We start from the raw sequence: 27,725 nt of genomic DNA on the forward strand, positions 1-27,725 counted from the left end.
CAGCAAGAACACAAGCATGGACTCAAAGGGGTTCCAGACCATTTCAGTCATGCTGCCTCTACTGATGAAGCTCATGGGCACCCTCCAAGAGGAAAGTAAGAGGAAGAACGTCATCGCTCAACAGTTACTTCACAAATGCAGAAGGCAGTTTGGTGATGTCAACAAGAACTACCTGGCCCCTTTCACCTTCCTGGACCCGAGGTTCAAAGACCAGCTGGGAGACAAAAACAGAAAACTGGCAACTCAGAAGATCATTGAAGAGCTGGCCGCCGGCGCGCCTTCCTCTACACGCCGGATTCAGGCAGTGCTGGACCAATACATGGCCTACAAACCCACGGCACACACCTCCAACCCCCTGGCCTGGTGGAGGAACACGGGGAAGCAGAGGTTCGGGGAACTGAGCAGACTGGCTCTGAAGAAGCTCTGCGTCGTCTCCACCGTGGTGCCTCTAGAGAGAGCCTTCAGCAGCGCCGGCGAGCGCTTCAACGACCGCAGGAGCTCCATCGAGGCCGAAAACCTCAACAAGATCCTGTTCCTCCACGGCAACAGCTGCTGAGACAACCACACAACCACACAACCACACAACTACAAATCTACACACCTGCTCAGCCGCACACAGCAACATGCAGTGCTTCATTTTCTCTTTTCGATTTCACCGCTGTCCTAAGAACGTGCTTTTATCACGTGAACATGTCTGCAGTGACGTGTGTGTAAACGACTGAACACGGGTCGCCTGGTGGTGTAAGATGGCTGGGTTGTCATGACGACGTCTCCGCGCTGCCTTCAGGGGCTCCTCAGGCCCTGCTGCTCCTGCTGATGTTACTGCAGCACCATCACAGGAGGTTCGTCCTAACATTACTGTCCCTCAGGTTTCTTCTCTGTCTCCTTATGCCGTCTTTCAGAAATGTGCCTTTAAGTGAAATAGTGCGCACGCCTCCTGGTGGTCATGTGATCTTCAGTTTTTACATGAGTTGCAGAAAACGAGTGCTGAAACAACATGGACAGTGAATGGGGAGAGAAAGAAACCCCAACGCACAAAGCTTTGGTCCTTTGGTCCTCGTGGACAGGTTCAGGACAACTTCTCCTCAGACTGCAGCAGTAACCATGGTCACCAGCAGAGGGCAGCCTGCAGGCTGATGGACAGTTCTCACGTCTTCTTCTGTGGTCGTTTCATTTCATCCATCACTGTCAGCACTTTGTAACTCAGCAGTGTGTGTTTCTGTGTTGTTGTCTGCAGCGTTTCTTTGTCTTCAGTGTGTTTTCAAAGGTTTCAAATAAACACAAACACATCGATCAATTCATTTGTTTATTGTTTTTTAATATTTTACAAAGTGTCTTTGAAGTGGATCTGAGGACATGACACTGAAAAATACACAACATTCAAATAATGAAACACTAATACACAAAATATGATGTAAACACACTGGAAACACAAAGGCAGCTGTTTACAGTGTGTTTATGTGACGAGTTAAGAACAGCAGTAAATCTGTGTGATGGATGATGTGAAGCTCGGCCGTGGTTCTGCAGTGGTTCTCTGTGTGTCTTGTAGAGGAGCACACGTCTCATGTTTGGATTCTTTATATCTGTGTGTGTCGTCTCCTCCTGACCTCTGCTGGTAGGAACAGACACACTCAGATGACAGAAAGTGAAACATGGAGCTGCTCACTGCAGCCGTGAGTCAGAGTCACATGGTGAGAACATAAACAGACGACAGATGAAGGTCATCATCATCATTTTTATTGATTTGAACATTAACAGCTGATTCTTTACTGCAGGTTCAATGACAAACATTTTAAACAATCATCACATCATCATCATCTTCATCATCTTCATCACATCATCTTCATCATTGATCTACACTCACAGAGACTTTCGCTGGTAAAATCTTCAGAGAACCAGACCAGTTAGTAATATATGCAAACAGCCTCTCAGTGAAAGTGTGTGTGAAGGTGTGTATGTGTGTGTTAGTATCAGCATCAGAGAACGACAGCTTTCCTCTGTTCCAGTCCAGATTCACTCTGATCCTCTGGACCTTCTTCTGGACTGAGAGGACAGTGACTGCAGCTGGTGGTGACCGTGCTGTGTATTCACCTCCATAGAACCATATTCTCCACGATCCAGACAGTATGCCTCTCTTCCTCTGTGCAGACTCTGCAAACACACCCAGTCCCCAGTCTGTACTGTCTCCAACATGGACCTCCCAGCTGTGAGTCCCTGAGTTAAAGCCCTCAGAGCTCAGGACTGAGCAGGATCTATCAACCCTCTCTGGATTATCAGGAAGCTTCTGTCTTCGTCCTCGTCTCACGCTGGTCAGATCTTCAGACAGGATGAGTTCTGGACCAGCAGTGTTTGGGTCCAGAACCAGAGGACTGTAGGAGACCATGTCCTTCATCTTGTTCCAGATGTTGAAGGCCAGGTTGCCCAGGTGTTTGGCCTGGTCTATCAGAGCTCCTGAGGGCAGCTGTGGATCATCCAGCAGGGGGCAGCGCTGGACTCTTTCCACTGCAGCCTTGTAGTTGTGCAGGAATGAGACGTCTGCAGCTCTCAGCTCCTCCTCTGTGGCTCTGACTGTGTCTGAAAGAGCTGCCATCTCTCTGCTCAGAGCCTCCATCTTCTTCCTCATCAGCCCACTCTTCTGCTCCTCTTCCTCCCTCAGTGCAGCCATCCTGGCCTCCTCTTCCTCTGCTAGAAACTGGTGCAGCTTCTCAAACTGCTCCTTAATCTGCCTCTCTGTGTGTCGGGCCTGGACCTTAATGTGTTCTGCTGCTTGATCAAACTTCACTTGAACTTCTCCACAAACCTTTAACTTCTCCTTTAAGGGCTGCAGAGCTTCCTCCAGCTGCTTCCTGTGTTGTGCTGCAGCTTCATCGATGGGTCTGAATCTGTGCTGGGAGTGTCTTTCTGAATCTCTGCAGACGACACACACTGGCTGCTGATGGTCCAGACAGAAGAGTCTGAGTTTCTCAGAGTGCAGACTGCAGAGAGCCTCTGAAGCTCTCTGACCTCTCTGCTGTAAGAAGCTCTCACACAGGTTCTTCAGGGCTAAGTTTACAGGAGGATGGCCTTTTGAAGATCTCCTCTTACAGACTGGACACGGGTGTGTTGGTTTGTCCCTCCACCAGCTCTGCAGACAGTCTTTACAGAAGCTGTGGCTACATGACAGAAGGACAGGAAGTCTGAAGACGTCCTGACAGATGGGACAGCAGAGATCGTCCTCTGGGCTGGAAGACATTTCTTCTGTTTCTCACAGCAGCAGAGCAGCAAACAGGAAGTCAGTCTCTGTGTTATTCTCCTTCAGGAAGTTCCTTCCACTTTCACTCTGTCCTCATCGAACTCTGCTCAGGTCAGACAGCAGCTTCCAGTGTCAGTGATCCAGAGTTCCCAGAGGTCCCTCCTGTCCTGCTGCTGCAGATGCTTTTAACGTCTCGTCGTCTGTGTCTCAGTGTGTCTTCGTCTCTGCTCTGTGACGCAGAGTAACTTCCTGCTTCCTGGTTTGTCTCAAGTGTGTCAGCTGGAGGGGCGGGGCTCTGTCAGAGGATCAGACGTCATGTTTCTACCTGCAGGTGTGGGTTTGGTTGAATTCCTGGTTGGTGGTGTCATGTCATGAACCTGGATCATAAGGACCCGGGTCCCCCTTATGATCCGGGTCCTACTCGAGGGTTCTTCTTTTTAAAGGGACTTGTTGCAGCCACTGTCTGCCTTCATGTGCTTGTTGGGGGGTCAGACTCTGGGTGTCTGTGAGGCTCCACCTCTGATTGTAAATGACGCTTTATAAATAAAGTTGAATTGAAACATGTATTTATTCAGGAACTTGATCCACGGTGACAACAAACCAGCGCCATGTTTGAAACATTTTAAGTAGCTAACTTTAAGTAAATAATGGAGGATGTTTCTGTGTGTTTATAAAGGCTGGTGGAGGAGGTGGAGGTGGAGGGACACGACGCTCTGAGCTCTGCAGCTCCGGGTCGTGACGGAGGAGGAGTCCGGAAACCACGACTCCCTGCAGCGGGGGGAGGGAGTCTGGAGGTCCCTGGGGTGCTGCTTCCTGGGACCCTGAGTCTAATGAGTCTAATGTCTCTGCCATTATTATCACCGGGGTCTCCATGGAAACCAAGCGTCACGACCCCCGCGGAGGCACGCGGGTCGCTATAAAAGAGGCGGCGGGACGCGGAGTTGTCAGACGGACCCTGAACCCGCACACCGGCCTGCCTGCTGCCCAGGAACCGCTGAGCCGGACCCGACGATGCACCGGAGCCTCCCGCAGGTCAGCAGCTGCTACAGGTGAGAGGCCAGCACGGTTACACTGAGATATATCGATTAAGAATGTATCGATAGGTTTATCTGGTCACACACTGCTGCTGTACTATACTGACGGTGTGTGTGTGTGTGTGTGTGTGTGTGTGTGTGTGTGTGTGTGTCAGTGATTCAGCCTCCAGGATGAAACACAGAGTGGCTCCGTATGAGAGAAGCCTCAGTGAAGGTGAGTGTTTGTTTCATCAGCTGATCTGGATCAGTTCAGCAGAGATTGATCTGATCTGATTTGATTGATTTTACAGTTTGAGAATTTCATGATTTGAAACTTAAATTTAACTTTAACATTAACAGCACAAAAATATTTTATATGATATAAAATGAACACACAGACACACACAGACACACACACACACACAGACACACACACAGATACACACAGAGACACACAGACACACACACACACACACACAGACACACACAGACAGACACACACACACACACACACACAGACACACACACAGACACACACACACAGACACACACACACACAGACACACACACCCACAGACACACACACACACAGACACACACACACAGACACACAGATACACACAGACACACAGACACACACACACACACACACAGACACACACACACAGACACACACACACTCACACAGACACACACACACACACACACACACAGACAGACACAGACACACAGATACACACAGACACAGACACACACACACACACACAGACACACAGACACAGACAGACACACACACACAGACACACACACACACACACACACACACACACACACACACACACACAGACACACACACAGACACAGACACACAGACACACACACACACACACACAGACACACACACACAGACACACACACAGACACACACACACACACACACAGACGTGGTGACAGTGGCGTCCTCAGCTCCGGGTTCTGGGCTCTGCTGACCCCCCTCCTCTCCTCCCCCTCAGGTTCTGGACATCATCTCGTCCGTCGGATCTTCACCAACAGTCGCGAGCGCTGGCGGCAGCAGAACGTTAACGGGGCCTTCGCAGAGCTGCGGAGCCTCATCCCCACCCACCCCCCCGACAGGAAGCTCAGCAAGAACGAGATCCTGCGCCACGCCCTCAGGTACATCAACTTCCTGGACCGGCTGCTGACCGAACAGGACCTGCGGCCGGCGCCGAGGGGCCGCGCCGGCAGCCTGGAGGAGGAGGACGGACTGCAGGGGGCGCTGTCACCGAGCTCCAGCTGCGAGAGTTCAGAGGGAGACAGCCTGACTGAAGACCACCTGCAGTTCCTCCACCTGGACAGCAGGTGCAGCAGAGCAGAGGGAGGCGGGGTCACACCACCTGGATGTTTTTCAGCTTTATCGTGACAGGAAGTGATGTCATGTTGTTTCCTGTGTGACTGACAGGAGCAGAACAGTCCTTCAAACACTGCAGACCAGTTCATGTGATATTCACATGGATCAGTGATTATTGATGATTGATTATTGGTGTGTTTAACAGTTTCTGCACGTCAGCAGAAGGCTCAGTAACCAGATCCAGTTTCTTCATGTTAAAGGAACTTTTGGTGCTTTTATTGTTGTAACTCCGTCCCCTGATGACTTGTCAAAATAAAATAAAGAAAACTACACTGACTGAAACTTTATTTTGTAACGTTTGACTTTAACTCTCCAATCAAGCTGATTTATTTTCACCCAATTTAAAACATTTATAATCAACGAACATATCTGCAGAATACATGTTTACATTTTACAGGGAGAATAATGGGAGACTTATTATTATTATTATTGTTATTATTATTATTGTTATTATTATTGTTATTATTATTATTATTATTATTATTATTATTATTATTAGTATTAGTATTATTATTATTATTATTATTTAAAAAAAAAACCGTGAACAGCGACACCTGTGGCCGCCCTGTGAACTGCCCTGCTTGTTGCTGTGGTTTTGCCTTTAGTGGTTCCGCAGGCGGAACTAATGAGCGCTGGTCTAGTGTTCCGTGGTGTTACTAATTATACACGCACCTTAGCGGCTCCGAGGAGGAGAGTGGAGGTGACCACAACAACAGACAGCTGCTGCTAAACCAGGTTGGAGGTATGAAGAAGGAACACGGACGAAGGTTAGCCCCGCTCAGCAGCCACAGGTGTGTTAAATGCTAAATGCTAACGTGACGGGGTATAGATGGTGGAGGAAGAGGAGGTGGAGGAGGTGGAGGAGGTGGAGGAACTGCTCGGTGGATCATGTTTGTGTTCCGGGCAGCGTGCAGCAGCTGTGATGAAGTTTAAAGACTGAGCCTGTTCTGCTGTAGCTGTAGCTGTCAGCCCTGTGTCTGAAGCTAACTACACCTCACTGAACACACAGGTCTCAGTCTGGTCTGAGGGTGGAGGTGGTGTCTTCAGGTCTTAAGGTGGAGGCGGTGTCTTCAGGTCTTAAGGTGGAGGTGTCTTCAGGTGTTAAGGTGGAGGTGGTGTCTTCAGGTCTTAAGGTGGAGGTGTCTTCAGGTCTTAAGGTGGAGGTGTCTTCAGGTCTTAAGGTGGAGGTGTCGTCAGGTGTTAAGGTGGAGGTGTCTTCAGGTGTTAAGGTGGAGGTGTCTTCAGGTGTTAAGGTGGAGGTGGTGTCTTCAGGTCTTAAGGTGGAGGTGTCTTCAGGTCTTAAGGTGGAGGTGTCTTCAGGTCTTCAGGTCTTAAGGTGGAGGTGTCTTCAGGTGTTAAGGTGGAGGTGGTGTCTTCAGGTCTTAAGGTGGAGGTGTCTTCAGGTCTTAAGGTGGAGGTGTCTTCAGGTCTTCAGGTCTTAAGGTGGAGGTGTCTTCAGGTGTTAAGGTGGAGGTGTCTTCAGGTCTTAAGGTGGAGGTGTCTTCAGGTCTTCAGGTCTTAAGGTGGAGGTGTCTTCAGGTGTTAAGGTGGAGGTGGTGTCTTCAGGTTAAGGTGGAGGTGGTGTCTTCAGGTTAAGGTGGAGGTGTCTTCAGGTTAAGGTGGAGGTGGTGTCTTCAGGTTAAGGTGGAGGTGGTGTCTTCAGGTCTTACAACAGTCATGTCCCACAGAGAAGTGACATATTAGCTTTAGTGTCAAATGTTACTAAAGTGAGGGACACCGTATGTTGTTTCACTGATTTAATGATATTTATATATTTCATTATTTGCTGCTTTCCCATCTGTCCGTCCCCCACAGGAGCTCCGACATGAACATAAACTTGAAGCTAAATATTTAAATATTAATTAGATGATAAACTCCTCCCACTTCTCCTCTCTCTCCTCGCTGCTGCAGACCCTGTACTAAGCTAAGCTACTGGCTAAGGCTAGCTTGCATGCAGCCTTCAGAAATCAGCTGGCTTGTTGTTTAGAAGTTTAAGATGATGACATGAAGCAGATCCATGCTCTGAAGCTGAGTGACAGCTGGCTGGAGGGATATTATCGAACACGGCCTCTTATTGGTGTCAGCTGTGTGTTGTGAGGGGGGGGGTCAGACTGTCACTGTAACAAGCCAATGATGAGTGGGCGTGGCGGCTGATAAACATCTCAGCCAATCAGACGGCCCACAGAGAGCACCAACAACACAGCAGTCCCAGAGGGGCTGAGGGGGCGTGTTTCAATTAGAGCCGGCTCAGTGTGTGTGAGTGTGTGTGACGCGGACTCGCCCTCCGTTCCCACCGCTGTCTCTCTGTCCTCACACACTTTATCTGATGCAGGTCGGTCAGGATCACCGCATCGCCATGGTAACAGATGCTGCACTGTGGAGTGACCTGTGTTATCCCAGCACGGTGACGGCTTCCTGTCATGTCTGAGGTCATGTGACGGCTGAGAAAAGGCAACAGGTGTGAGGACGGAGAGAGGAGCTGAAGAAGAGCAGGTAACACACACACACACACACAGAGAGACACACACAGAGACACACACAGAGACACACACACACACACACAGGCTGTGTCACTTACCCACTCCTCCTCATATGTGGAGTTCAGTGTCAGGCACCTTACAGTGAACTCACTGTGAAAGCATTTTCCCGTTGTTAGCAGTTATAATTTGCTGTTACAGCATTATAAAGGTTTTATTAAACATTAATAAGCAAACACAGCTGCTCATGCTGCGTTCTTTAAACCATCATTATATTTATAAGACAGGTGACCTAACGTCTGTTCCTGTTCTCTTTGCCGGTCTGTGCAATGCATGATGGGACATATCGCTAAAAGTAGTGACCATCGGATGGACACTGCTTTTCATGATGCATTGTGGGATACACTGAGGGCCCTATAAGCCTTCAGACAGAACTACAACATGGCGGAGGCTCTGTATAGGACCATATGTAGGGACCAGGGAGTGAGTTCAGACTCGGCCTCGGTCCCCTGGGACCTGTTGTGTGTCTCTTGTCTGATTGGCTGTGATGTTATCAGTGATCATTGGCTTGTTACAGTGATGGTCACCTGACAGACTGAACTGTGGGAAAACCCTGATCAGACAGTCACACGGGAGCAGCTTCGATCATTCACTCACATTATTGATTCACGGCCGTCATGTCTTCACTCTGGATCTGTTTACACGCTGAATGTTTGTTACTGAGACGAATCCTTAATGAGTGGATTTAAATTCAGCCTGTGATGCTGTGAGTCACTGATTGGTTTCATTTGAATTCTTCTGCATTGGAACTGAACGCTGTTGGACATGCTGTGAGCCTTCTGCCCCGTGTGTCTGTACAGAGCCTGATGTTTAACCACTGAGCTCCAGCTGCTGCAGCCTGATGATGGTGACGCTGCTGACACCTGCTGGACAGCACCTGTTACTGCACCTGCGTGTTCCACCTCACTGCTGAACCTGAACAAACTGACCGTGGAGTCGGCGTCTGCAGCTTCAGGTGTAACACTGGGAAGGAACGCTGCTGTACTTAAGATATAATGTGGCACCACTGCTGACAACACTTTGTTTACTGTAGCATCTTCCAATGATTTATTGACATAATAATTAAGTTTTACCATTTCTGGTTATAATTTTATCTTTTCTGGTTCATTGTCTTCAGGTATTTACCAAACTCTGTCACATGCAGAGGGCGGACGGTGGTGCAATGGTGAGCGCTGCTGCTCCGCAGCACGAAGGCCGTGGGTTCGATCCCTGGTGGTTCCCCTGTCCCCCTCTGATGTTACTTCCTGTTGTGAAATAAAAGTTGATCAGTGTACCCAAAGATCGAAAGAGTCAAGTCAGAGTTTTTTTATTGAAACGTAGTTGTTTTAGGAGTGAGCTCGCAGAGCCTCGAACGTCTGTGTAAAAGTTTTCATCCTTTCAGATGGGGAACAGCAGAATGTGCTGACATCAACAAGTCAAAGTATCAATACCACAAAGGTTACCCAACACTTCACAGGTCAGCCTGGCAACAGGATCAATCAGATTGATCAGTGATCAGAGGAGTGCGCAGCTCGCTCTGTTCTGCAGTCACTGTACAGTAGTTTAAAGCACAAAGGCGTAGCTGAAGGAAGCAAAGAAAATAACAACAGTGAAAGGAGGATTTGGCCTGATGATCCACAGACGTGTCCGACTCCGGTGACCCTGCTCTGGATCCTCGAGCGGCTCGGGGCTTTGGCAGTTTTCCGTTTGGTCCGTTTTTTCGTCTTCCTCCTGCAGCGGACGCTGCTCAGTGCTCTTTGTCCCAATCCATAATCAATATCAGCTGACACGCACACAGGACTCATCTGAGCAGACACAGACAGCACCGATCAGATCAATCAGCCAATCAAAAACCTCCATCATAACATTTCAGGTTGTGTGTCGACCTCTGACCTGCGGAGGCTGCGAGCTTCGTACAGCGTGTCGTCCTCCTCGCTCTCCACCGCCTCCATCTCCACAGAGTCGTCGTAGTTCGACAGCAGGCCGTACTTCTTCCTCTGAGAGGGCTTCTTCAGCCTGAGGACGACACCATCATCATCATCATCATCACAGAAATCTCATTCACATCCTGTCAGACAGAGCTGAGGGACATGCAGGGCGTGAGGGCCTCACAGCTCGGATGAAGAAGCTGCAGCCCGTTGGTAGGACACCCAGACCAACCCCAGGACTGGGGCTGAGAGTTCAGTCACATGTACTCAGGATGATCATTGTAGCCATAAGGCTCAGCCTGGGGACAGACCACACAGCTCTTCCTGATGTTACCCCTGCTCCTGATGCTAACCTGCAGGATGAGCAGTGGAGCAAACAGTGACAGTGACCTCAGCGCAGCGACGCCACATTCTGTAACTCAGTGAGCAGCGTTTGTCAGTGAGGTGAACAGACTCCTTTAGTTTTAAATGCAGGAGTTATGAATGGAGCTCGCAGCTGATCTCACCGAGGTCAAGACTCCTGCAGACCTACTGATAACTAAAGGCCACTGATTGGAGGGATCGATGGACGGTAGTTAACACAGTCTGCTCTCAGATGAACGCTGTGACTGATGACAAGGACTAAAAACCTGAAGATGAAACGAACCTCCACTCACAGTCAGTGTAGAGCAGCTGTACAAGTGTCCAACTATAATGGAGTTTGGTGTGACGTCACTAAAACTGATCACATGATGATGATGAGCTACGGTAATAAAACTTTATGCCTCCATAGTCGGAGATGTGTCAACAACCTGACCGGGTCTTCAGACCTGAACCTTCCAGTTGTCCCTCAGACCTGAACCTTCCAGTTGTCCCTCAGACTGAGGGGACACCGGGACGATGGGACCAGCAGCCTCTGCTCACCAGGCTGCTTTAATCCTCCATAAAAATATAAAATCAGTTTGTTCTCTCTTTACCTCATTGTTCTTATTTGTATGTCTTTCCATTGTTTTGTAGGTGCACCGCTCTCTGGCCAGCAGGGTGTTTCAGAGGGCTCTAAGTAAAGTCCCAGCTCAGACTGCCCCCCCTCTCAGTACCTACACGCACTTTGGATTCAGGGCTTTGTGGGTTCTTCTGAGGCTGAAACAGACGCCGGTCCCTTCGGCCCCGTCTTTTCTAACACATGTCGTCCCTGTGTGGACATGTTGGACATTGTTTGTGGTGTAACGTGTGGGTCTCTCACCGCACAGCTCGGATCAGGAAGTAGAGGACTCCGATCATGGTGATGCCGATCAGGACGTACAGGGCCCGCTGGATCATGGAGCTGTCCACGTTGAGCCCGGTAAACAGACCCCCTCCGGGACCTCTGCCGCCGCCTGCCTGAGTGGAGTTCACCCCGCTGGAGTTCGTCACGGCGGCTGCGGGCGCAGAGGGGGTGATGTGGGCCACATTATCCGCCACGGACACGAACACCCAACAGACCGGAAGAAGAACCGCAGAGAAAAGTCTGTGAAAAGTCATTTTACAGCTGCTGGACTCCCGGACCGGAGCCTGAGACGGACCGCAGCTCTCCTGGTACACGTCGCGCTGGCAGGAAGTCTGCCGCCGCTTTGTTGACACAAAGTAAAACACGGAAGTTTAGGCCAACTGCTGATGACGTCAAAATACGTCAGGGTAAACGTGCCCTGAATTTCACCGGCAGGACGGCAGGCAGCGCCTGACAACCAATCAGAGAGCCCGGACACCTGCAAGACCAGGAGCAGGGTGAAAATACACAGCACAGTGAGAGAGAAAATATACAAACATAAAATATAAATGTTTACAAGATGGCGGCCGCGTTCTCTACTCTGAGTTCACTCTGGGTTCAGGTGGTTCTGTTCACCATCAGCATGTCAACACATTCAACATGAAGACACAGATTTCACGATCCTTAAGAAAACCTGTCAGTCACGCTGCTGCTGTTAAATTCAACTGGATGGACAGATCCACTGCACAGACCTACAGGTCACAGGGGTCACAGGGGTCACAGGGGTCACAGGGTCACAGGGTCACAGGGGTCTGATGGTCCCCGTTCGCTCTTCATGTGTCTGAGCAGACTCACTGGAGTCAGACTGGGACAGATGTTTACCTGAAGCTCTTTAACTGATGAGCACTGAGCACGCTCACATCTGCACTGATACTCCAGCCTCACCTGTGCTGCTAACAGCCAGGGACACACACAGACACACACACAGACACACACACATACAGACACACACAGACACACACACACAGACACACACAGACACACAGACAGACACACACACACACAGACACACACAGACACACAGACAGACACACACACACAGACACACAAACACACAGACAGACACACACACACACAGACACACACACAGACACACACACATACAGACACACACACACACACAGACACACAAACACACAGACACACACACACAGACACACAAACACACAGACAGACACAGACACACACAGACACAAACACAGACACACACACACAGACACACAAACACACACACACACACAGACACACACACAGACACACACACACAGACACACACATATACAGACACACACAGACACACAAACACACAGACAGACACACACATACAGACACACAAACACACAGACAGACACAGACACACACACAGACACACACGCACACAGACACACACAGACACACACACACACACTGTGTAAACTCTGATGTGTATATAGAGTCATTTTGGGTTCTAAAGTCTGGCTGTGGTTACCAAGGTGATACTCTGTGGTTGCTAAGACATCGGCTGGTTGCGGAGGTGTGTGTGTGTGTGTGTGTGTGTTGAAGTGTGAAGGTGTTGGTATGTTCAGAGTCACAGTGTCTGAATTAAACACGCAGGTTATGATGTAAGACTGATGATTTATTATGAGTGTTTTTGTCACAGTGAACAGTCAGCTGCTGTTTGGTCATTATGGATTAGACTGTTAATGACTGATGTGTGATGACGTGTCTCGGAGCTAAGCGCGTGAGTTGCGGGTTGAGTCCTGCGGGATCAGCCCGTCCAGATGTCACGCTAATGTACATTTATGTATTTAGGTTATTTCTGTATTTAGGCTGCCGACAGAGGCTTCGCCGGCTGACAGGCCGGAGGACCAATGGCAGCGCAGCTCAGCACCCGTGCAGGGCCGTGATTGGTCGGCGGGGAGCGGAGGGGCGGGGCTGTGAGATTACAGCAGCATCTCTCTCTCCGCAGATCCAGCGGACATCTGGAGCAGCCCTGCCCGGGAATCAAACCCCCGAGCACCGAGCAGCGACACCCCGCGCAGAGCCCTCCGCCCGTCGCTGCCTGTGTCCCGTCCACGCACTCCGACGCTCCCGTGTTGTTGTCGCGGCTCCTCGGGCTGGAGCTCGCCGGGAGGCTGCTGCGCTCCGGAGGGACGGACGGTCCATTTCTGCCGACACTGAGCCCGACTCCGACAGGGGGGTGATGGACTGAGCTGATCCGACATCCTAGGCCCGATGGAAGCTGCGACACATCCGGACCTGGTGCGTCTGGATCCTGGTTCTGGCGTCAGCCTGGAATAAGACGCGTGCGTGCTGTTGCGTTTCGGTCTGTTTGGACCCGTCTCGCTGTAAACGGTTCTGGTTGAGAGTTTGAGAGCGCAGGCGGATCCACCTCCTGGATTTAAGCCCTTCAGGATCATGAATCATCCCCCCTCTGCTGCTCTAATCTGGGCTTTACCGAGCTGGATTTAAAGCCGAGATCTGATCTGGATTACTTTGCTTCTGGTTCCGATCGGGTCACGCCTGACCCGGTCTGAACCGGTCCCGGTCCTGGTGTGAACTTGGGCTCGGTCCTGGTCCTCTCTGTACTGGTTTGGGGGCAGATCTGCAGCCATCATGCCGACATCTCGGCCTGGTTCGGAGCCGGTGGAGTTCTGGGTGGACGGGTCAAGGCGGGACGGCACGGTGGAGGAGTTCTACACCCTGAGCTCCGAGCTGGGCAGGTCTGGACCACATTATCAGGGGGGCACAGGGGTGAGGGAGTCCTCACAGGGTGGGGGTGGGGGGTCCTCCCCAATATAACAATATAACATAATCCTAGTTCTAGTAGGTTCTGCTGGTACTTAACGGGACCAGAGAGGTTCAGCAGTCACATGATGTCTGCATCATGTTGTCATCAATATAAACAGATCTGCTGCAGATTCATGAACACATGAGGTAATAACAGTGATGCCTTCAGTGTTTGGACATTTTCCTTTTTTACACTTCATCGTTTAAATGATTTTACATTTTGTTGCATTTATAATGAAAACCTTCTTTCTTTGAAGCAGCTGTTCAAACCTTCAGCGTCTTTCTGTATTAAAACTCTTCAAAGAGCTGAGACGACACTGATCACAGGTCTGCTCTCTGGAGGACTGTCTCCTCAGACGAGTCGCTAAACAAAGAAGTCAAACAAACTCAAACATCCAAATCACAGACAGAGGACAGAGACAGAGGACACAGACAGAGGACAAAGACAGAGGACAGAGGACACAGGCAGAGGACACAGACAAAGACAGAGGACACAGACAGAGGACAGAGGACAAAGACAGAGACAGAAGACAGAGAAAGAGGACACAGACAGAGGACAGAGACAGAAGACAGGACAGAGACAGAAGACACAGCCAGAGGACAAAGACCAGGACAGAGACAGAGACAGTGGACACAGAGGACAGAGACAGAAGACGCAGCGAGAAGACAGAGACAGTGGACAGAGACAGAGGACAGAGACACAAGACACCACGAGGAGACAGAAGACACAGACAGAGGACAGAGACAAAAGACAGAGACAGTGGACACAGACAGAAGACATATTAAAGGACCCTCAGTACTGTCCAATACAGTATTAAACATTATAACATTATTTCCCCCTGACAGGAAGCTAAAACATAAACTCAGTAAAGTGAAGGAGAGTGTGTGTTTACACACTGTGTGTGTGTGTGTGTGTGTGTTTACACACTGTGTGTGTGTGTGTGTGTGCTGTAAACAACAACAACACTACAGCTCTGCAGAAACAGTCAAATGATGTCAGTGGTGATTCAAACGTGTGAGCGCCTCCACCAGCTCTGTTACCAGGTGTCCTGTTGCCATGGAGACCATCCAGGACTGTGTGTGTGTGTGCTCTCTCCAGATGGATCTGTTTCCTCCATCTGTCCCAGCAGTATACCAGATCCCCAGAAACACACACACACACACACACACTTTCCCCTCACCTCAGAGGACCTAAACCTTTGCTCAGACCTGGGGACAGTCAGGAGTCCCAGCAGACTCAAACATCACCCATCACAACAATCCAGTGAAATATCTGCTGCAGCTTTTGTGGATTATTTATAGTGAATTTTTTAAAATTATTTTTTTTTTCGAAAAGTCAGATTTTAGTGCCAATTCAACCTTCCATTTCTCCATAATTCTGCAGTTTTCATGAAACGTACTGTGATAATACAGGAAACCTTCTGTAACAATAATGCAGTAAGAATATCTGCTGCAGCTTTTAATGATTATTCATAGTGAATTTTTTTTAATTAAAATATTTTTCGAAAATTCAGATTTTACTGCCTTCAATCTTCCATTTCTCCATAATTTTGCAGAATTTGTTCATGAAACTCACTGTGGGGATTGAGGAGACATTTTGCTGTGAAATATCTGCTGCAGCTTTTGTGGATTATTTATAGTGAATTCTTTCAAATTAATTCTGTAAGACAAAGCTTGGCATAAGTCCAAAACTAAGCTTGGTTTAGAGTTCACAACAAAGAATTTGAATGCAAAAATGAAAGTTGACATGGTGCATGGCATTGAGGTTTGTAGTAAAAAGAAATACTTAAGCAATGTTTGAAGGTCGACACGTGGGCCGGTGAGGCTTTATGTGGCACATGAGACACACGAGGTAACAAAACAAACTGGCAGAGACAAAGGAAGACACACCTGGTATACAGAGACAGACAATCAGACACAGGTGAGACACGAGGGCAGGACAGGTAATCACAAAAGGAGGGAAACCACAGGAAGTAAACCACAAAGAAGACAGGACTTTCAAAGTAAAACAGTAAGCACAAGACACAACTACAACACAACACAGACAGACACCACCAAGGACACCAGATACATCAGGAACTAAACAAATCCAGAGTAACACAAACACCATCAACAGCTAGAAGGAACCCAAACCAAGGAAACACAGGATCATGACACACGGAACCATCCTTGCGTATTTGGTTATTCGACCAAACGTCTGAGGAACTTTAGACTCAAGGCCTAATGTGTAGGAACTACCCTCACTTATTGATCTGGGTCTCTACAGCAGCCACGATGCAGATCAGTGCACTGAGTTACTGAAACGTAGCAGCACTGGGCACAAACAGTTCCCAAACATATCCTGCTGTGGAAAAACCTCCTCTGTCGTTCCTGTGATTTCTGTGCCAGCAAGAACCACCTAATAATCAAAAGACTCCCTCAGTGAAACAGGTCCACTGACAGACCTGCTGGCTGGTGCTGCATGTAGCAGCTGCAGGGTTAACTCTGTGGATTCTGTGTTCTGTGTTTCCTCAGAGGAGCTACGTCCATCGTTTACCGCTGTGAGGAGAAGCAGACCCAAAAACCCTACGCCATCAAGGTCCTCAAGAAAACGGTCAGTAATCCAACATGACACCAAAACAGACCCATCAGCACACACTGATGATTATCTGGGAACCTCAGTCTGGGTCAGGGTCTGAGTGGTGTTGGCAGGCAGTAAAGGGTGGGTGCAAAGACCTGAGCCTCTGTCACCACCACCATGGGGGTGATGGATGTGCTGCAGGTGTTCATCATGTGTTGGCTCGTTAGATCTGGAGTTTCCAGTCTTAAGGTAGACCATGCTAGACTGAGGTCTTCTCATGTTCTTTCTGTTTCAGATCGACAAGAAAATCGTTCGCACGGAAATCGGCGTCCTGCTGCGTCTTTCACACCCGAACATAGTGAGTACAGGCTGCACCTCTCTGTGTGATGTGTCCTGGTTCCGAACTGGTTTGGGGATGTGAGGTTTACATGAACTCTGAGAGATCTGACAGCTTTTCAGGCCTTTGGCTGTTCACGCACAGGGAGCAGCCGAACATCCTTGCTGCAGATACAACCTGCTTTTTCCTTGAGTGGGTGCTTGATCTGATGAAGGTAACCACAGACGGCTGCTCTGTGGTCGCTGCAGAGCTGTGGAGGCTTTTCTGGTTCCTTCGTCTCTCCCCACAAACAATGTCACTGCGTCACAGCTGGAAACGAGTTGGACAAAAGACTCACAGCTCAAAATGTCAACGGTCGATGACTGATGTATGAAATCACTTCTCTGCTGTGACGTGATCCGCACTGATCCGGCTGATCTCAGACAGAACAGCCCTTCTGATCTGACAGGAAAAACAGGGCACAACACAAACATGGAACTTTTAGAACCTTCAGTGGAAATGTCATGCTGTTCTGCTTGGGTCTGGACTCTGACTGATGGTCTGTTCCTGTGTTTGTTCCAGATCCAGCTGAAGGAGATCTTTGAGACAGACACAGACATCGCTCTGGTTCTGGAGCTGGTGACCGGAGGAGAGCTGTTTGACCGGTGAGAACACATGAGTTACTGCTATCAGCAGGATCAGGGACAGAAGACATAAAGTAACTGACCTCCCAGGTTTACCAAGAGTTCAAGGCCCCATGGACTCATAGTTTTCTGAAGAACTTTCCTTCATCAGTCCCTCTGAGTTATTTCTCAGAGGTTTCCCAGAATCCTTGGAGATTTGTAGAGTCCCAGATTCTAAGAAGACAAGATGTCCAAAAAGATTCAGATCTGCACCTAGCAGCAAAAACCATTTGCTAGCTTAAGCTAGCCAGTCCTGTGGGAGGTCTCAGGGGGCCTGAGGTTAGCTTAGCTCACCTTGGGTGCCAGGTGGAGTAGATCCTGGACTACATTTACACAGCCACACAAAGTCATCAGCTAGTCTAACATGTCTCTGGACGTAGACGCTCAGATGTCACGTGACCACGGTTGTGTTTCAGGATTGTGGAGCGTGGTTACTACAGCGAGAGAGACGCCGCTCATGTCATCAAACAGATCCTGGAGGCTGTCGCGGTAAGAAGACGTGTTCACTGTCTGTGATGGTACCACACACTGTCCTCTACAGGCAGAGACAGGAACTACACACACTGTCCTCTACTGGCAGAGACAGGAACTACACACACTGTCCTCTACAGGCAGAGACAGGAACTACACACACTGTCCTCTACACACACTGTCCTCTACAGGCAGAGACAGGAACTACACACACTGTCCTCTACAGGCAGAGACAGGAACTACACACACTGTCCTCTACAGGCAGAGACAGGAACTACACACACTGTCCTCTACACACACTGTCCTCTACAGGCAGAGACAGGAACTACACACACTGCCCTCTACAGGCAGAGACAGGAACTACACACACTGTCCTCTACAGGCAGAGACAGGAACTACACACACTGTCCTCTACAGGCAGAGACAGGAACTACACACACTGTCCTCTACACACACTGTCCTCTACAGGCAGAGACAGGAACTACACACACTGCCCTCTACAGGCACAGACAGGAACTACACACACTGCCCTCTACAGGCAGAGACAGGAACTACATACACTGTCCTCTACACACACTGTCCTCTACAGGCAGACATGAACTACACACACTGTCCTCTACACACACTGTCCTCTACAGGCAGAGACAGGAACTACACACACTGTCCTTTCTTTTTGTTCAGATGTTGCTGACTCTTGTCGGTGTCTGTCTTTGTTCTGATCAATCAGCTGTCTCTGCTCTGTGTGAGTCTCCATCCACCCTCTGCTCATTTGATCCCCCCGTGTCCAGTGTCTGCAGCCTGACTCCAAACCTCTGCTATCAAACATCTGTTTTCAGCTCTGTAAGGTGTCATGACTGCAGCCTGTCAGTGTGAATCTGACTCCACCCTCTCAGAGCTGTTGGAGGGTGATGGAGCTGTTTGGAGGTCTCTGCAGCGGCTGTGTGAGGCTCGGGGGAACATTTCTGTTCTGGACACTTCCAGATCAAACTGACAGAAATTGGTTTCAGCTCAGAGGTCTGTTTGGAAGCAGACTGTTTCCCGTGTAGGAGAGAGGCCTCCTCCGAGGATGAATCACCATCTTCCTGCAGATTTAGTCAAACATTAAGTGGCACAATATCATGTTTAAAGGTCAGCGTACAACTGTTAATAAAAACCACGAGGCGTTCACTGACATGCTTATACAACACAGCTCACAGAAGAAAAAAGCTGATTAAAGAAGCCAGTGAATCATAATAACCTATAATTATTGGCAGCAAGAAGGAAAATAATCCTGTGACGATCATCCGAAGCTCTTTGTAAAAATGATGAAACCGAACACACAAGTTACAGGAGAAGCAACATGAGGAGTTCTGTTCTTTTGATGTTATGTTACACTGTGTGCACTGTACAGCTGTAGTTTACTTGTTGTCGTTGCTGGCAACAATGTTGTTGCACATGGCAGCAGCGTGCAGCGGCTGCAGGTCTCTTATGTAACAGCAGCTTCCATCCTGCTGCTGAGCAGATTAAAACCAGGGGATTAACACACACACACAGTCGCTCTCTCTGACCACAGCTGACCTACATTTACCATGCAGAGAAACATACGCCTGTTTATATATGTGTACGTGTGTGTGTGCATGTTTATATGTGTTTACGCTATGTGTGTGTGTGTGTGTGTCAGGATTACAGTATAGTTGTGCTTGTTGTATCTGATGTATGTGACATTAATCTGCAGCACAGAAACCTGTAGTAACAGTCTGTGGTTAGTTCACTGTCTGTAGTAACAGTCTGTGGTTAGTTCACTGTCTGTAGTAACAGTCTGTAGTAACAGTCTGTGGTTAGTTCTTTGTCTGTAGTAACAGTCTGTGGTTAGTTTAGTGTCTGAAGTAACAGTCTGTGGTTAGTTCTTTGTCTGTAGTAACAGTCTGTGGTTAGTTCACAGTCTGTGGTTAGTTTACTGTCTGTAGTAACAGTCTGTAGTAACAGTCTGTGGTTAGTTCACAGTCTGTGGTTAGTTCACTGTCTGTAGTAACAGTCTGTGGTTAGTTCACTGTCTGTAGTAACAGTCTGTGGTTAGTTCACTGTCTGTAGTAACAGTCTGTGGTTAGTTCACTGTCTGTAGTAACAGTCTGTGGTTAGTTCACTGTCTGTAGTAACAGTCTGTAGTAACAGTCTGTGGTTAGTTCTTTGTCTGTAGTAACAGTCTGTAGTAACAGTCTGTGGTTAGTTTAGTGTCTGAAGTAACAGTCTGTGGTTAGTTCTTTGTCTGTAGTAACAGTCTGTGGTTAGTTCACAGTCTGTGGTTAGTTTACTGTCTGTAGTAACAGTCTGTGGTTAGTTCACAGTCTGTGGTTAGTTCACTGTCTGTAGTAACAGTCTGTGGTTAGTTCACTGTCTGTAGTAACAGTCTGTGGTTAGTTCACTGTCTGTAGTAACAGTCTGTGGTTAGTTCACTGTCTGTAGTAACAGTCTGTAGTAACAGTCTGTGGTTAGTTCTTTGTCTGTAGTAACAGTCTGTAGTAACAGTCTGTGGTTAGTTCTTTGTCTGTAGTAACAGTCTGTGGTTAGTTCACAGTCTGTGGTTAGTTCACTGTCTGTAGTAACAGTCTGTAGTAACAGTCTGTGATTAGTTCACTGTCTGTAGTAACAGTCTGTAGTAACAGTCTGTGGTTAGTTCACCATCTGTAGTAACTGTCTGTGGTTAGTTCACTGTCTGTAGTAACAGTCTGTGGTTAGTTCACTGTCTGTAGTAACAGTCTGTGGTTAGTTCACTGTCTGTAGTAACAGTCTGTAGTAACAGTCTGTGGTTAGTTCACTGTCTGTAGTAACAGTCTGTGGTTAGTTCACTGTCTGTAGTAACAGTCTGGGGTTAGTTCACCATCTGTAGTAACTGTCTGTGGTTAGTTCACTGTCTGTAGTAACAGTCTGTAGTAACAGTCTGTGGTTAGTTCACTGTCTGTAGTAACAGCCTGTGGTTAGTTCACTGTCTGTAGTAACAGTCTGTGGTTAGTTCACCGTCTGTAGTAACAGTCTGTGGTTAGTTCACTGTCTGTAGTAACAGCCTGTGGTTAGTTCACTGTCTGTAGTAACAGTCTGTAGTAACAGTCTGTGGTTAGTTCACCGTCTGTAGTAACAGTCTGTGGTTAGTTCACCGTCTGTAGTAACAGTCTGTGGTTAGTTCACTGTCTGTAGTAACTGTCTGTAGTAACAGTCTGTGGTTAGTTCACTGTCTGTGGTAACAGGCAGTTTTGACCATTCGTGACTGGTCCTGATTTTTCGGTTGTGCCTACACCCCCCCACCCCCCGCGGGTGGAGCCATCTGTCAGCGTGGAGTTTTTCTCTGTTTCAGTCCATCCTGCCAAGTCCTCCACAGACCCCACCCGCTCCCTCCACCTGCCATGTCATGCTGTCCTCACCTGAAGGTTTCCCCTTCCCGCCCGGTCCTGTGTTCCTCTTGTTCTTCTTCTGCAGTCTGTCAGTGCTGCAGCAGCGTTCACTCTTCTCTCTGTGTCTTCCAGTACCTGCATGAGAATGGCGTTGTGCATCGTGACCTCAAACCGGAGAACCTGCTGTACGCCGACCTGTCTCTGGATGCTCCGCTGAAGATAGGTAACTGCCCTGACACCTGAACACAACACAGTGAAATCCATCACCAAGACAGCAGACATGTCTGACAGCACCTGAAAGCAGCATCACTTTTCTGTTTGATGTAGAGGAGGCAGCCTGTCTGCACGTGCAGCACAGAAACATCCTACAGCCCTCGAACACATCATGTTCACTATGAGGCGCTGTTTAATCTGTAATAGAACAGAACAGGATGGAATACAGCAGAACAGTGCTGCCGGCTTGGTGCTGGCTCATTATCTGCTCGTCTCTGGAGAAGCCTGTGTGTCAGATGGCCGGATAGCCTCCGGCTAACAGGCACAGATGGAGGAGGCTCACACAGCCTCCGCTCTCCACCTTCCTGTAGCCGCTCCTGCAGAGACACATTCTCCTCCACCCAACCCCATCTCTGAACAGGAAACAGACTTTCACGTCAGGTCAGACCTAATGAAGACGTACTCTCTTCTCCCACAGCCGACTTTGGTCTGTCCAAAATCATCGATGACCAGGTGACCATGAAGACCGTCTGTGGCACCCCGGGGTACTGCGGTAAGCACACACAACAGAAGCAGCATGCTGTGCAGCAGCTGAATTAGCTTCAGCAGCACTATGGTGCAGTAGAAGGTGTAGTAGGTGGGTGCAGCAGGAGTTCACAGTGTGGGGTCAGCAGGTGCAGTAGTAGTTGTAGTATAGGTAGATGAGCAGTGGAAGTGTTGCCATGATGCAGTGGTGCGTTCACTTCTCCGTGGGATTTCCCGGTCCCGGTCAGAGCGTCTGGCAGCCATCTGGCAGCTAACGGCTAACTCCTCTGCCTGCAGCTCCAGAGATCCTGCGGGGAAATGCCTACGGGCCCGAGGTGGACATGTGGTCGGTGGGCGTCATCCTCTACATCCTGTGAGTCTATTAACACCTCGCTGGCTGTCAGTGTGTCCACACACACACACACACACTGACTCATCCCCTCAGTATGGATTTCACAGTTCGTCTGTCTCATAACTTCCATCAGAAGTGATGACATCGTGCTGCTTCCTGTTGATCTGTCTTTGGTGTTGGACCGCTAATGGTTCTGATGTAGTGTCACTAACCACACACTGCTGTGGATGCTCCTGCACAGGTCATGTGACATGATGGGCATCCATGTCTGCTCAGCTTGTTTTTGTTTTTTCCTGTTTTCGTCCATACACTCTGGGAGGGGCTGTGTGTGTCTGACACATTTGTGCGTGTTGTGTCCAGTTTCTTGTGTGAATGAACAGCAGCCATGTTTGAAGCTCTTGCTGTGTGTGCAGACTCTGCGGGTTCGAGCCCTTCTTTGACCCGAGGGGGGATCAGTACATGTACAGCCGCATCCTCAACTGCGACTACGAGTTTGTGTCTCCGTGGTGGGACGAGGTGTCCCTCAATGCCAAGGACCTGGTGAGTTCTTTCACTTGGACAGACCTGGACACATGGAAGTTCTGACTGGAAGTATTTAATGTTGAAGGACTGTTGGTACGGACTCTCCTGAGACTGGTCTTAAAGAGGGGATAACTACCCCTGACCTCTGACCCCTGACTCAGACTCAAATTAAATACTCTTCACTTCCTGTATTAGAATTTACTCACAACTTACTGGTTGAGCACCATCTCAGAGGAGTTAGGGGTTAATGTGATGGGAGGGCTGGGACTTGACTTGCCCTTGGGTCTGTCTGAGAGGAGTGAACGTGGACTTCTTGGCGGCACATGCTGGTTTGTGCAACTTGAACATTCTTTAATCATGTGGACTTTGACTGAGCAGACTGTGGGTTACACAGGTTTTTCCTGGGCGGTATCACTCTTGGACTTGGTTGTTATGAAACCTGACCTGGACTTGACATGGACAGACATGTTCCTGACCTACTTGGATTTGTCTCAAAGAACTCTGAGTTGTCTGGTCTTGGTCTTGACAGCTCGGTCAGTCTGAACTGGGTCGTGTCCTTGTTGATCTGTCTGCAGGTCAGTAAGCTGATCGTCCTGGACCCTCACAAGCGCCTCAGTGTCCGGGAGGCCTTGCAGCACCCCTGGGTGCTGGGTAAAGCCGCCCGCTTCTCCCACATGGACACCACCCAGAGGAAACTCCAAGAGTTCAACGCTCGACGCAAACTTAAGGTTCACCACAACAAATTTAAACGTCCAACATTACTGCTCCACCTCCACCTTTCCTCTAAAGATGACCTCCGTCTGTCGGTACCTATTAGCATGCGTAGCTAAACTTGTTTTCTTTGTGTGTCCGCAGGCTGCCATGAAGGCTGTTGTGGCAACCAGTCGGATGCATGAGGGCTCGCGCCGCCGCACAGACAGCTGTGAGATTCCAGGGTCAGGGACCTCCAGGCAGAGCAGCATGCAGCAGGACCCGCCTCCTGAGTCCACAGAGTCCGCTCCCACAGACAAGGAGGCTCCGGATCCTCCAGACCAGCAGCTGCCCCAGAAAGTAGAAACAAAGTCTGCCGACCAAAGTGCCCCCAGCCCCTCCCCTCCACGCAGTCCTAAACCTCCCAGTTCTGATGTCACACCCACAGCCCCTGCCCCCACCAGACCGCCACTGCGTGCTGACGGGCTACGACAGACATCCGTTATCCCCAAATCAATGCTGGTCCAACCCCGGCTGCCGCAGAAGAGCTGCTCTGTCGTCGAGGCCACCCCGAGAGCAGAGGCCACGCCGGCTCTGGGCACGCCCCCGAGTCCCAACAACCTTAGCAACGGCTTCATACCGGGGGCGGAGCCAACCAGTAAAGCCACTCACTGCCAGTGATCACCTGACACACAGCTGAGCTGCTTCACGGCTTCAGTTCAGCCTTCCAGCTCTGAAACATGGACACTAACTCATGAGGACCAAAAGCATCTGTAACACCCGCCATTCACCCAGACCCCCGCCACTGCCAGCTCTGCTGCTAACATGCTAACACGCTAACACCTAAAAGAGTTTGTTGGATGTTTTTGCTATTAGCGGTTAGCTTGTCTGCTACAGTCACAGACTGGCCGTGAGTTATCAGACTGTACATCCTGCAAAGACACATTGTAGTCCATTTAAACACAACACATAGTTTGTATTTGTCTATTTGCTCAAACAACAATTAGCTAAACACAAACTGTGCTACCGTTAGTTTGGCTAGGGGCCCAAATGCAGGACACAAAGCTGCTGAGTCATTTTACAGTGAGAGCAGAAGCTCGTGTTGTTTTCCTCGCCGTGAATGAAGCGCTGCTTTGATTTGAGTTACCCGACCGATGGCGTCTCCTGCTTTTAAAGGGAAGTCGGTGCAGTTTTTCTCTGGGTTCTTTCTCAGAAACGTGTGACTGTTAGTTTTGCTTCGGCTGCCTCAGAGACTCAGGAAAGTCCCATAAAAATATCAGGACAAAAAAAAATCATGTTAAAATGAGTCTAGTCCACACAGATGGTTTAGTCCCAGATTAGCTTGCTTCAGATTATTTTAGACATAAACCTCAGTTTACAGACGAGGATGTGGTGAGTTATTCTACCTGCAGACACACACCAGGACGTCTGACAAATTGTGTGTCTCACAGTGTGTAGATGGACCTCGCTGTCCTGTGTGTGTGTGTGTGTGTGCGCTCAGCCAGCACGGCTCCGTCCAAACTGCACCCACCAACACTTTAAAGGGAGGAGTGTCACCAAAGGAGGGCGGAGGGGCGCAGAGGACTGAACACAGCAGCCGCACAAAAGTTCTCTTCACTTCTGTCCAACATCACGTTTATTAACCAGGGAGTGGAAGGATACACTGCTGTTAGACACTAAATAGTCCCAGCCCTTCTGCCTACAAGAAGACTTCTTCATCCTCTCGTGGTTCGGTGTGAAAACACTCAGCTGCAGACGTTGCATGAACACAGTGAGGCTCAGATGATGTGGAGCCATCATGTGTTGGTTCTTCACAAACAGCTGATCTGGGATGAACTCTTCTTCTTCTTCTTCTCCGCCTACAGGAGCTGGACCGTCCTCAGCCCCTCAGGGCGGAGCTGGACCGTCCTGAGCCGGACCGTCCTGAGCCGGACCGTCCTCAGCCCCTCAGGGCGGAGCTGGACCGTCCTGAGCCGGACCGTCCTCAGCCCCTCAGGACGGAGCTGGACCGTCCTGAGCCGGACCGTCCTCAGCCCCTCAGGACGGAGCTGATTGATTGTATTTTATGAACCTTTGGAGGCTCGTCTGTGAGGAGGACGAGCGTTTTCTTCTTCTGCATCCCTTTTAGTTTCGGAGCATGCATGTTCAGACTGCTCAGACCCTGGGAGGAGGACGGGAGGCTCCTGCTCCTCCGGGAGGTTTTTATCCTTTCTACTCTTTGGTGTTGACGCCTGAAGACGATGCTGTGCGGCTCGTAGTGTAGCTCCGCTGTGTAAGCCGTGGTGTTTGTGAGCTTGTAGTGAGCCGTAGTTCAGCTCGTTTGCACTGTACAGCCTGTAGTTTAGTTCTTACTGCTCCACGCCACCACAGATATGTTCAGTGTTCGAGCCCCGAAAGGAACCAAATCTGACCTGAATCGAACCCGTTCGTCTGATCTGAGACCACACGCTCTACCTCTTTTTGTACAGGGGCTTCCAAAAGAAACACGGCGAGACCAGACAGCAGGCGGAGGCACTCCAACCAAGAAACACTTAGACAGAGCTACGGAGGCTGAGAGGGTCCAAACCGGACTGCAGGTTCAATTCAGTTTTAGTTACACAGCGCATTTTACAATCAGAACTCTGCTCCACAGAGACCCAGAGCCTGAACCCCTTTAAAGGTAGGGTAGGAGGTTCTGAACACTCAGTGAGAGTCAGCCAGGTTCCAAAGTAAACACACGCCCCTTTATCTCAGAGCTCACCCTGAAGCCACGCCTCCAACCACATGGACGCATCACCTGAAGATGCCATCATGCACGTACCTCTCTGGTGCACAGAGCAGGAAGAGAGTGACAACCAGCCAATACTCCTACAGGGTCCACCCGGAGGATTGATGATGTTTTTATAGCTTCAGATGATTCATATTCTTCGTTTTAATGAGAACTAATCGGTTGCTATCGCATTGTAAAGAGAAGTTACACTGATTTAACACAAAGTGCATCAGAGTGAAACCTCCTCCCCGACCTTTAAGATCAGCAGGGTCAGGAAAACCCCCTTTAACAGGAAGAAACCTTGAGCAGGACCCGGCTCATAAGGAGAACCTTCCTGCTGACAGTGGCCGGGTGGAGGAGGTCGAGGGGGCAGCAGCAGGTGTTTCTGATGACATCATGAGCTCCACCCAGCAGTGATGATGTTGTTGGACCCTGTGGTCCCTGTGGCACTGTGATGCTGCCCCCTGCTGGACGGTCTTTTCTCAGCTCGCTGTCCTTTTTGTTCCATCTCAGCCACCGTAGACAATCCTGGATGTTTTTAAGGGCTTTTCTTTGTAAAGAGGAACCAAACGTCCCAACAGACTCGGCCATGTTTATGAATTAAAGGAATATTTTCACACTTTCCTGAAACTGGACACATTTATTTTTAGTGTCTAAGTTTAATGAAAAGGTTTAAATCACAGCTGCTCTAGAATCATAACTCCTCCCACTTCCTGTCCCAGAGAGCCCTCTGATTGGCCGCTGGTTTGGTTCCTCTTTAACCCTCTGGGTCTTGGACCGACGCAGCGTGAACACACTGGATCTGTCCTGGTGAAAGCATGCATCACATCTATACTCTTCTGTACAAACATGAATATTTTCTTCTATTTACCTGGGGGGGGGGGGGCTGTAAATGCTGTTTGTTTTGTGTTTATTTCAGGCGGGTGGCGTTCAGACGGGTGGCGTTCAGGCGGGTGGCGTTCAGGCGGGTGGCGTTCAGCCTGCGAGTGTAACGCTGCTCTGACACCTGTGTATCTGCATGTATTCTTTCAGTTTGATCATATCAGAATAAAGAGTCTGAACCCTGCAGCCGAGTCTGCCTCTGCCTCAGCAGCGCCACCTGCTGCCTGTCTCCTGACAGTGAACCAC

At 49.3% G+C, this 27,725-nt stretch overlaps 5 protein-coding genes and 1 long non-coding RNA gene across 9 annotated transcripts in view; 4 read left to right on the plus strand and 2 right to left on the minus strand.

Annotated features, from left to right (window-relative positions):
* LOC114435040 (uncharacterized) overlaps positions 1-1,297 on the plus strand; it is a 24,708-nt gene extending 23,411 nt beyond the window's left edge. For both annotated transcript variants that reach the window (XM_028404552.1, XM_028404554.1), the window contains one exon: positions 31-1,297. In XM_028404552.1, coding sequence (XP_028260353.1) covers positions 31-556 — 526 coding nt within the window. In that variant the 3' untranslated portion in view covers positions 557-1,297. The remainder of the gene's footprint in view (positions 1-30) is intronic.
* LOC114435044 (T-cell acute lymphocytic leukemia protein 1 homolog) overlaps positions 1-5,884 on the plus strand; it is a 6,562-nt gene extending 678 nt beyond the window's left edge. The window contains exons 2-4 of one of the 2 annotated variants that reach the window (XM_028404559.1): positions 3,922-4,281; positions 4,422-4,480; positions 5,259-5,884. In XM_028404559.1, the coding sequence (XP_028260360.1) occupies positions 4,244-4,281; positions 4,422-4,480; positions 5,259-5,665 (504 nt within the window). In that variant the 5' untranslated portion in view covers positions 3,922-4,243 and the 3' untranslated portion in view covers positions 5,666-5,884. Of the gene's footprint in view, positions 1-3,612; positions 4,282-4,421; positions 4,481-5,258 lie in introns of those variants that run through there. The other variant, XM_028404560.1, reaches the window with a different exon arrangement.
* On the minus strand, positions 1,832-3,476 carry LOC114435041 (nuclear factor 7, brain-like). The gene has a single exon (XM_028404555.1). The coding sequence runs from the start codon at positions 3,230-3,232 to the stop codon at positions 1,847-1,849; it is 1,386 nt and encodes a 461-aa protein (XP_028260356.1). The 5' UTR covers positions 3,233-3,476; the 3' UTR covers positions 1,832-1,846.
* A 380-nt stretch (positions 5,885-6,264) lies between the features above and the next one.
* Positions 6,265-9,460, plus strand: LOC114434595 (uncharacterized). 2 transcript variants are annotated; one of them, XR_003670499.1, is made up of 4 exons: positions 6,265-6,444; positions 7,986-8,146; positions 8,991-9,145; positions 9,308-9,460. It is a non-coding gene; the product is annotated as an uncharacterized LOC114434595 (long non-coding RNA). The 2 variants fall into 2 exon arrangements; XR_003670498.1 differs by lacking the exon at positions 9,308-9,460 and having other exon boundaries at positions 8,991-9,213.
* A 20-nt stretch (positions 9,461-9,480) lies between these two features.
* On the minus strand, positions 9,481-11,727 carry fam174c (family with sequence similarity 174 member C). The gene is made up of 3 exons (XM_028403915.1): positions 11,320-11,727; positions 10,063-10,185; positions 9,481-9,974 (listed from the first exon to the last, which is right to left on the minus strand). The coding sequence occupies exons 1-3, from the start codon at positions 11,595-11,597 to the stop codon at positions 9,971-9,973; spliced, it is 405 nt and encodes a 134-aa protein (XP_028259716.1). The 5' UTR covers positions 11,598-11,727; the 3' UTR covers positions 9,481-9,970.
* Positions 11,728-13,352: 1,625 nt separating this feature from the next.
* On the plus strand, positions 13,353-26,531 carry si:ch73-60h1.1 (calcium/calmodulin-dependent protein kinase type IV). The gene is made up of 11 exons (XM_028403730.1): positions 13,353-14,084; positions 16,666-16,744; positions 17,007-17,069; positions 17,610-17,692; positions 18,127-18,199; positions 21,679-21,769; positions 22,238-22,312; positions 22,582-22,657; positions 23,050-23,176; positions 23,734-23,886; positions 24,014-26,531. Exons 1-11 carry the CDS (start codon positions 13,978-13,980, stop codon positions 24,527-24,529), a joined length of 1,443 nt encoding a protein of 480 aa, XP_028259531.1. The 5' UTR covers positions 13,353-13,977; the 3' UTR covers positions 24,530-26,531.
* Positions 26,532-27,725: the final 1,194 nt, after the last annotated feature.

The sequence above is a fragment of the Parambassis ranga genome, chromosome 4 (genome assembly GCF_900634625.1).
Source record: "Parambassis ranga chromosome 4, fParRan2.1, whole genome shotgun sequence".
In the NCBI taxonomy this organism is placed as follows: Eukaryota; Metazoa; Chordata; class Actinopteri; family Ambassidae; genus Parambassis; species Parambassis ranga.

Coding starts and splice junctions, on each gene's coding strand:
- LOC114435041 (XM_028404555.1), bottom strand. CDS start 3,232: ATGTCTTCCAGCCCAGAGGACGATCTCTGCTGTCCCATCTGTCAGGAC.
- fam174c (XM_028403915.1), bottom strand. CDS start 11,597: ATGACTTTTCACAGACTTTTCTCTGCGGTTCTTCTTCCGGTCTGTTGG. Junction 10,186..11,319: donor TTCCTGATCCGAGCTGTGCG/GTGAGAGACCCA, acceptor TGTCGTCCTCAG/GCTGAAGAAGCCCTCTCAGA.
- si:ch73-60h1.1 (XM_028403730.1), top strand. CDS start 13,978: ATGCCGACATCTCGGCCTGGTTCGGAGCCGGTGGAGTTCTGGGTGGAC. Junction 17,070..17,609: donor GTCTTTCACACCCGAACATA/GTGAGTACAGGC, acceptor TGTTTGTTCCAG/ATCCAGCTGAAGGAGATCTT. Junction 21,770..22,237: donor GGATGCTCCGCTGAAGATAG/GTAACTGCCCTG, acceptor CTTCTCCCACAG/CCGACTTTGGTCTGTCCAAA.